The sequence below is a fragment of the Mauremys mutica genome, chromosome 1 (genome assembly GCF_020497125.1).
Source record: "Mauremys mutica isolate MM-2020 ecotype Southern chromosome 1, ASM2049712v1, whole genome shotgun sequence".
Classification (NCBI taxonomy): Eukaryota; Metazoa; Chordata; order Testudines; family Geoemydidae; genus Mauremys; species Mauremys mutica.
This window is the reverse complement of record NC_059072.1, coordinates 366,600,420-366,610,147: the sequence shown is the minus strand read 5'-3', so window position 1 is coordinate 366,610,147 and position 9,728 is coordinate 366,600,420. Positions and strand designations below refer to the sequence as shown.

General features: G+C 49.5%; 1 protein-coding gene across 1 annotated transcript; it reads right to left on the bottom strand.

Annotated features, from left to right (window-relative positions):
* Positions 1 to 7,565: 7,565 nt before the first annotated feature.
* LOC123350319 (olfactory receptor 52E2-like) lies at positions 7,566 to 8,513 on the bottom strand. Its single transcript, XM_044988845.1, has one exon. The coding sequence runs from the start codon at positions 8,511 to 8,513 to the stop codon at positions 7,566 to 7,568; it is 948 nt and encodes a 315-aa protein (XP_044844780.1).
* Between the last annotated feature and the right edge of the window lie 1,215 nt (positions 8,514 to 9,728).

The following is a 9,728-nucleotide window of genomic DNA, read 5'->3' as shown; positions in this document are numbered from 1 at the left end:
TTAAAAGTGAGCGGTGGACGCCCGTGAAGTAGACTGTTTCCTCCAACGTAGCCGCCAGCACCCTTGGCTTTGAACCTTAATTTCTGTTTGACTAAAGCATCTTCCAAAAAGGCATCCAGGGCTAGATCCACAAAGGCCCTTAGGAAAATACTGAATTTAGGCACCACTGCCTTTCTCAACCCCCCGGCTCATCTGCTGTCTAACCCTGTAGGAGCCTAAGATTCCACCAGTAGCCTTCACAAAGCAACCTGAGCACTGACACCGCTCCACAGCAAACCAGCTGCTCAGAGTCTTAGCTTAGGCCTCAAATCTGGTGGGGTTCTCCAATGTGGTGTTCCCACGCTCTTCTCCCCAGCAAGCCTGATCCCTTAGCCATCCTCAGATCATGCCTCCTGGGTGGGGCCTTGCAGTTCGGGAATATGTGTATGTACAAGTGTCTGTGTGTTTGTGTGTGTATGTGCACCTTTGTGTGTCTGCGTGCACATGCACCTCTGTGTGTGTGTGTCTATATGCACCTTTGTTTGAGCGCACATGCATCTGTGTGTGTGTGTGTTCATGTTTGTGTGTCTGCACGCACATGTCTGTGCGTTTGTGTGCATGTGGGTATGTGTGTGTTTATGTATTTGCACCCCCACAATATCCCATAGGCCAGTGCCTTAGTGCCCTCACTTGGAATGTGGGAGACCCAGATTAAAATCTCATATCCACTAAAAGTTTATTTGTACCAGGTGGAACAGCTCCAACTGGAGATACTGAGAGCCCCACCTGAAATTCTCATTTAACTGCTGCTCAGGGTACTCATGTGGGATGTGGGAGACCTGTGTTTTAAGTCTCTACTCCAAATATGGTAGAGCAGAGATTTTGGATCTGGGTCTCTCACGTCTCTCTCGGGTCTCCCACAAGAAAACGCTAACCTGTTCTGGGCATCTCAATCTAGGAGAGGGCTCCCATGTAGAAATAGCCTCCTCTCATCAGCCGGACTCCTGGATAGACACATCAATGGGAGATAGGGCCCTTCATGAACCATGAGAAAAAACCCACTGGATGATGATTCCCCATGGACATCGCCTTGCTGAGATCTATCAGTTAGCCAGTTCTCACTCCATCTAACGAGTGATCTAATGACACTGTCTAGTGCTAGTTTGTTAATCTGAATGTCATGTTGAACTAGGTCAAACAACTTGCAATGGTCTCAATGTGGACAAATTAGAAAGAGCCGCACAGAGGGCAACGAATATGATTAGGGGACTGGGGCACACGACTTATGAGGAGAAGCTGAGGGAACTGGGGTTATTGAGACTGCAGAAAAGAAGAGGGAGGGGGGGATTTCATAGCAACTTTCAACAACCTGAAGGGGGTTTCCAGAGAGGATGGAGTTAAAGGTTGAGATTCAGTGTAAACGTGTCTAATTCCACTCAGCAGGGCCGCCCAGAGGATTCAGGGGGCCTGGGACAAAGCAATTTTGGGGGCCCCTTCCATAGAAAAAGTTGCAATACTACAGCATACGATATTCTCGTGGGGGCCCCTGCGGGGCCCGGGGCCTGGGGCAAATTGCCCCTCTTGCCCCCCTCCCCCCCTCTCTGGGCAGCCCGGCCACTCAGCCCAATCACTGAGAGGAACTATGGTTCCATATGTCTCAGCTGGTATCAACAGCAGGTTTTTGTTGATTTGGGGTTTTTTTCAAGCTCTCTCCAGGGGTTGGGTTAAAAAGGCTTGAGGGCACCTCCCAGGAAGGAATTGCCAAGTGCACTTTCCTGCGTTCTCAGGGAGGTTTTTGCATTGGGTGGTGGCAGCGATAACAGTCCAAGGCCAGCAGGGCCGCCCAGAGGATTCAGGGGGCCTGGGGTAAAACAATTTTGGGGGCCCCTTCCGTAAAAAAAAGTTGCAATACTATAGAATACTGTATTCTTGTGGGGGGGCCCTGTGGGGTCTGGGGCAAATTGCCCCACTTGCCTTCCCCCTCCCCCCGGGTGGCCCTGGGAAAAATAAAAAATTTAAAAACCTTCTGCATCTCGGCACAAACCCAGTTTTGAGAAAACTTCTTTTCAAGTCACCTTTACAAAGTGTCACTGGTTCTCAGCATCAGCTAGTGCTAAAAGGCACTAAAGCCCAGTATCCTGGCTACTGACAGTGGCCAATGCCAAGTGCCCCAGAGGGAGTGAACCTAATGATCAAGTGATCTCTCTCCTGCCGTCCATCTCCACCCTCTGACAAACAGAGGCTAGGGACACCATTCCTTACCCATCCTGGATAACAGCCATTAATGGACTTAACCTCCATGCATGTATCTGTTTCCTAGAAACTGGCTCCATGGGGTCCCTCATAAACTGGAGACGGTTGCTGTGGGTTTGTCTTTAGTATAGCTTATGTACATACTCGACAAACTGAGCATTTGAGCTTGTTCCAGAATCTGGGCTGAGCCTATGTTGTGAAAACTGAAATGCTCAAACTAGTACATGCATGTGAATGGACACAGGGTGCTAAAATTAAATTAACCCAGGGGGGCTCAAACTGGGGGTTGGGACCCCTCAGGGGGTTACGAGGTTATTCCTTGGGGTCGTGAGCTGTCAGCCTCCACCTCAAACCCCACTTTGCCTCCAGGATTTATAATAGTGTTAAATATATTTTAAAAAGTGTTTTTAATTTATAAGAGGGGGGCTGCACTCAGAGGTTTGCTATGTGAAAGGGGTCACCAGGACAAAAGTTTGAGAACCACTGAATTAACCCCTCTGGAGCCTCAGGGAATGCAGGGGAGGGGGGTCTCTCTTGGTAGGGTTGGGAAGGAGGTAGGTGGTGTAGGATATTGCTCTTCTCATGTGATCCATCCCCCATGGCTCTCTTGGCTCTATCACTGTTAATCTAAAGTGGCTAATTTTACTGAAGCGACCCTCCCCTGACATGACTCTCCCTATGGCACTGAAATTAAATGTAGACTATAATTTGGCATTTGAGAAGCGAAAGGGATGGTAGCCCTAAGGGAAAAGATAACAGCTTGGCTCTTTGTGTTAAATAGCTATCCGCAAGCCTCAAACTGCTGAATGAGTTTTAGGGTAGGGAAGGCTGTGCCTCCCAAACAGCCTGGCCCTGCCCCCTATCCGACCCCCACCCACTTCCTGCCCCCCAACTATTCCCCTCAGAATCCCCGACCCAACCTGCTCCTTGTCCACACACTGTACCCCTGAGATGCCCCCCAACCACCATTCCAGGACCTCACCCCCCACCAACCCCCGCTCCCTGTCCAACGACTGTCCCGACCCCTACCCACCCACCCCCGCCGAGTCCTGACAGACCCCTGGAACGCCCATGATCCAACCCCGCTTTCCCCATCCCCTGACCGTCCACCCCAAAACTCTGCCCCCTCCCTGTCCCTGGGACTCCCTGCCCCTTATCCAACTCCCCTGGCCCCACCCCCTTACCATGTCACTTACCCCCGACTTCCCCCCTCTCCCAGGACCTCAGCACGCTGCGTACAGGAGTGGCCTTGGACAGCGCTGCAGCAGTGTGGCTCTACGGCACCTGAACTCGCAGCCCTGCCCCCTTACCACGCGGCTCTGAGTGGGAGGAGCTCAGGCCCTGCTGGAGCCACGCCGCTTTAGGTCTGTCCTGGACACAGCGCGCAGAGGTGCCGGGGGATAGGGGAAGGTGGGGGGGAGCCACAGACATTCTCATGGGGGCTCCTGCGGGGCCCGGGGTCTGGGCAAATTGCCCCACTTGACCCCTTCTGGGTGGCCCTGAAGGCCAGGGAATCTGTAACCTTGGAGACCTTTAAGGCAGCCTTTAGTGGCAAGTACTTTTAAAATCTCTTGCCAGCTCCCACCTTCTGCACTCTCAGGGTATGTCTACACTACAGGATTATTCCGATTTTACAGAAACCGATATTTGGAAACAGATTGTATAAAGTCGAGTGCACGCGGCCACACTAAGCACATTAATTCGGCGGTGTGTGTCCATGTACCGAGGCTAGCGTCGATTTCCAGAGCGTTGCACTGTGGGTAGCTATCCCATAGCTATCCCATAGTTCCCGCAGTCTCCCCTGCCCATTGGAATTCTGGGTTGAGATCCCAATGCATGATGGGGCAAAACAGTGTCGTGGGTGATTCTGGGTAAATGTCGTCACTCAATCCTCTCTTCCTGAAAGCAACGGCAGACAATCATTTCACACCTCTTTCCCTGGATTGCCTGGCAGACGCCATAGCACAGCAACCATGGAGACCATTCAGCTTTTTTTCACTGTCACAGTATGTCTACTGGATGTTGCTAACAGATGCGGAACTGCAGTGCTACACAGCAGCATTCCCTTGCCTTTGCAAGTTAGCAGAGATGGTTACCAGCCCTACTGTACCGCCTGCTGCTTTGCAAGTTGACAAAGACGGTTACCAGTCATACTGTACCGTCTGCTGCTGTCATCGGTGCTCCTGGCTGGCCTCGGTGAGGTTGGCCAGGGGCACCTGGACAAAAATGGGAATGACTCCCCAGGTAGTTCCTTTCTTTAAGTTTTGTCTAAAGGGAGAGTCAGTCCTGCCTAGAATATCAGGCAAGCCTACTAAAGAACCAGAGAGGCAAACAGCCACTCCGGGTGAGAGCCCCAGACATCCCACAGAAATGATGAGCTGCATGCCATTCTAGGGGGTGCCCTGCAACAACCCCACCCGTTGCTTCCCTCTTCCCGCACCCTTCCTGGGCTACCGTGGCAGCTATCCCCCCATTTGTGTGATGAAGTAATAAAGAATGCAGGAATACTGACTTTATTGCCTCTGCAAGCAGAGATCAAAGCAGGGAGGGGAGGGCAGCTTCCAGCTGACATGATATTCCAGGCAGGAGTGAATCTCCATTAGACAAAGTTTAAAGAAGGGAATGACCGGGGAGTCATTCCCATTTTTGCCCAGGCGCCCCTGGCTGACCTCACCGAGGCCAGCCAGGAGCACTCACGGGTCAACAATGACAACTATCAGTCATACTGTACCATCGGGAAGTGAAGGGAAAGGGATGCTGCTGTGTAGCGCTGCAGCACCGCGTCTGCCAGCAGCATCCAGTAGACATAGGGTGACATTGAAAAAAGGCGAGAAAGGATTTTTTTCCCTTTGCTTTCACGGGGGGGAAGGTGGGGGGAGAGGGGAGGCGGCGACAACATATACCCTGAACCATCCGTGACAATGTTTTTGACCGTTCAGGTTTTGGGAACTCAGCCAAGAATTCAAATGACTTTCTGGTACGCTTTTCTCAGCTTCTTAAGTTTCACGCAGCACTGTGTTGAGTTCTGTTGTGGCCTCTGTCCATCATAGCCTTGGAGATTTTTTCAAATGTTTTGGCATTTCGTCTATTGGAACAGAGTTCTGACAGAACAGATTCATCACCCCATACAGAGATCAGATTCAGTATCTCCCGTACGGTACATGCTGGAGCTCTTTTTTGATTCTGGGACTTCATGGTCACCCATGCTGATCGGCGCTCCACAGTGGGCAAACAGGAAATAAAATTCAAAAGTTCATGGGGCTTTTCCTGTCTACCTGGCCAGTGCATCCAAATGCAGATTGCTGTCCAGAGCGGTCACAATGGTGCACTGTGGGATAGGTCCCAGAGGCCAATACCGTCGAATTGTGGCCACACTAACCGTAATTTGAAATGGCAATACCGATTTCAGTGCTACTCCCCTCGTCAGGGTGGAGTACAGATATCGATATTATGAGCCCTTTATATCGAAATAAAAGGCTAGCATTGTGTGGATCGGTGCAGCGTTAATTCAGTTTAACACTGCTAAATTCGAAATAAACTCGTAGTGTAGACCAGGCCAAAGTTTCAAAGTCGGGAACAGCCTTGACAACTGACAATCAAAATGGGATGTTTTTCACAAAGATCTGCTCTAGTTCAAACAGAAATGACTCATGGGCAGCCCTATGGCTGGTGTGATGTAGGAGGTCAGAGCAGGGTCCCTTCGGGCCATATAATCTATGAATCTGTCTAGCATCAGCTGGAAGGATAATATTTGTCTGTGCCTCATTATGGGTCTTTGCCCCACCCTGGGTGCCATATTTCGGGTCTGGGCAGTTTGAAAGGAATAAAGCAAATTCAGTGCTGAATGATGCTTGTTATTCAATGCCACTGAGAGCAAATGAACCAGATTCCGTGTGATTCTTTGTGGACTTCTACTGCTAAGGAGAGAGAAGGGGCCCATGCTGAGCTGGGAGTCGAGTGGAGCCGACCAGAGCCAGAGGGACCAGAGGAGCAGCCCAGGGAGGAGAGCTGTGTAATCAGGAAGGACAAAGAAAAATTGGAGTTGCAGCTAGCAAGGAATTTGAGGGGTAACCAGAAGGGGTTCTACAGGTATTTTAGCAACAGAAGGTGGTTAGAGAAAGTTTGGGACCCTTACTAAATGGGGGAGGCAACATTGTGACACATGATATGGAAAAAGCTGAAGTACTCAATGTTTTTTTCTCTTCAGTCTTCATAGACAAGGTCAGCTCCCCAACTGCTGCTCTGGGCAACACACTGTGGGGAGCAGGTGAGCAGCGCTCCATGGTGAAAGAACAGGTTGACAACTATTTAGAAAAGCTGGACATTCAGATGTGGCCAGATGCAATACATCCAAGTGATTGCAGAGCCCTTGAGCATTATCTTTGAAAACCCATGGCAATTGCAGCAGGTTGAGTACAGTTGGAAAACAGGCAAATATAGCGCCCATCTTTAAAAAAAAAGGAAGAAGGAAAATCATGGGGCAGGTCCTCAAGGAATCTATTTTGATGCACTTGGAAGAGAGGAAGTTAATCAGGAACAGTCAACATGGATTCGCCAAGGGCCAGTCATGCCTGACCAATCTAATTGCCTTCTATGATGAGATAACTGGTGCTGCGGATTTGGGGAAAGTGCTCCTATGTGTCTTTAAGTAACTTGCCACAAGATCATAGATTCGTAAAATATCAGGTTTAAAAGGGACCTCAGGAGGTATCTAGTCCAACCCCCTGCTCAAAGCAGGACCAATCCCCAGACAGATTTTAACCCCAGTTCCCTAGATGGCCTCCACAAGGATTGAAATCACAACCCTGGGTTTAGCAAACATGTTTATATCAGAGCTTAGTAGATTTATTATTACTTTAATTTTCTTTCTTTTATATCGTAATTAGAAACACTGCTCCTTTCAGCTAATTGCCAAGACACAAGAGATTGCAAGTGGCCAAGTACCCCCAGGGATCACAGTTAAAGCTCCCCCCACATACCCCAAAATCTGAACTGAAGTCCCTGCAGCAAGCTCTGGTGAGATAGAGACAATTCAGCAACAGATGGTGGGAGGGAGGGAGAAGAGTGAGTGACCCACGGAAAGAGATGGGGCACTGGGTGGGTCCTCAAAGTCCAGTTACCAGCAGCTAGAAGTCTGCCCCCGTGTGAGTTAATGAGTTGTACACAGACCGATTTCCCAGTTTGTCAGTCTGACACTGCATAGTGTGGTCAGGAAAGGATTTAATGTCACTTGTACTGTCCAGTCAGTGATTGCGGGAAGGGGGCCAGGCACCACGTCACCAGCCAGCTCTGCACGGAGCTCAGTCTGAGAGCCAGAGCACCAGGGGAAAACTTTAGGTCCTTTTATGAGTAAAGAGCCGGAGCAGCCTGTCCCGGATCTGTCTTGTCCTCACCCCATAGATAATGGGGTTTAGCATGGGGGGCACAAGGAGGTACATGTTGGCCATGAGAACATGGAAATGTAGGGGCACATTGTGGCCAAACCGGTGTGTGAGGAAGGAGAAGAGAGATGGGATGTAAAAGGCTAAGATGACACAGAGGTGGGAGCCGCAGGTGCTAAAACTCTTAAGCCGGGAGTCCTTTGTGGGGAGGCTGAATATGGCCCTGAGGACCTGGATATAGGACACAGCAATAAAAATCACATCCAGACCAATCACAGACAATAGCAGAAAGAGGCCATAGTAACTAGTGACATGGATATCGGCGCAGGCCAGCTTCACCACAGCCATCTGCTCACAGTGTGTGTGGGGGATGATGTTGGTTCTGCAATATGGCAAGAATCTTGCCAGGAATGGACCAGGCAACAGGAGCATGCAGCCACGCAGCACCACAGCCAGGCTGATCTTGGCCACCACGGGGTTTGTCAGGATAGTAGAATATCTCAGGGGATCACAGATTGCAACGTAACGATCCAAAGCCAGGGCCACGAAGATCCCAGACTCCACTGTTAAGAAGCAGTGAATGAAGTACATCTGGGTGAGGCAGGCACTGAAATCGATCTCCCTGGAATTGAACCAGAAGATGCTCAGCGTCTTGGGCAGGATGGATGTAGACAGGACCAGGTCGGAGACAGCCAGCATGCAGAGGAAATAGTACATGGGGCCATGGAGGCTTGGTTCTATCCTGACAATGAACAGGATGGTGAAGTTCCCCAAGATGGCTATGATGTACATGGTGCAGAAGGGGATGGAGATCCAGACATGGGCCGCCTCCAGGCCAGGAACACCCAGCAGGATGAAGGTGGAAGGGTTGGTGAAGTCGGTTGTGTTGGGATCTGACATGGAGTAGGGGGTGAAAGTGTCTAACTCTGAGGCAGAACGGTGTCTCCTGTATGTATTGTACGTTCCCCTGACTTCCTGTATGTGCCCAAGGTCTAGGGTGATGGTTGCAGTAAATATTCCTGGACAGAGAGAAAATGTTAATATGAGACACTACAAGCACTACTGGAGGTGTTCTCCTGGGTGAAGCAGATTTGTTGCTCTCCACTTGCTCATTCAGAGCAGTGGCAAAAACAGAGACAATGTTCAGATGTCAAAGGAATAGGGTGAAGAATAGCCTGCTCTGGTTTTGCTCACCCAGGCTCTATAAAGAACATCACAAATAAAATGTGGGGTTCCGTGACAGGATATGAGAATGGGGCAGGTTGCCATATGTGCACAGAATAAAAAATCAGGGACTATTTAATTTAGAGAAGAGACAAAGAAGGGAGCATATGATCGATGAGAGAAAAAAAGAATGGAACTGATTATATTAAAATGGACAAACAGAGAACATTTCCCAGTCAGTAATATCTATTGATACCTATTACTACAAAAGGGGTAATTCCCCAAAACTGTTGCAAATTATCAGCTAAACTGATTCGGAGGAAAAAATAGAGACAGGGAAATGAGAATAAAAAAGGGGAGGTCTTTAAGAAAAGTTCAGTAGATAGCTAACAGTCCTCGATTCCACACTCAAAAAGTGCCCAACTTTGGCTAGAAACCCAGTTCAGAGGCAAAGTGAAGGCAGCAATAACAGGGGGGAAGCAATATAGAACTAATGGGATGAAGGGAAAATAGATGGCAAGCAATACATATTGGAAAGTATGTAAATTGATTAGGGGGCGTAAAACACATTGAGAACAAATAAAAAAGCAATCCTAGAAAAGGTAGTTTAGTTCTGCATTTGGAAAGATGTGTCATGAGGTGATGAAATACTTTCCAGTCCATTAGCACTCCAGGAAATTGTTAAAGAGCCTGTATAATGGAACCTTAGAGTAACGAACTCCAAAGTTACAAACTGACCAAAAAACCACACTTCTCATTTGGAAGCAGAAACATGTGACCAGGCAGCAGCAGACAGGGCCGGCTCTGGGTTTTTTGCTGCCACAAGCAAAAAAAAAATTGGCTGACCCCCCCCCCCCAGCCCTGGGCTCCCCGCCGCACTCCCCTGCTGCTGCAGCCCTCGGTTCTCCCCTTCCACCCCTGGTGCTGCCCCAGCACTGGGATCGCCCTTTT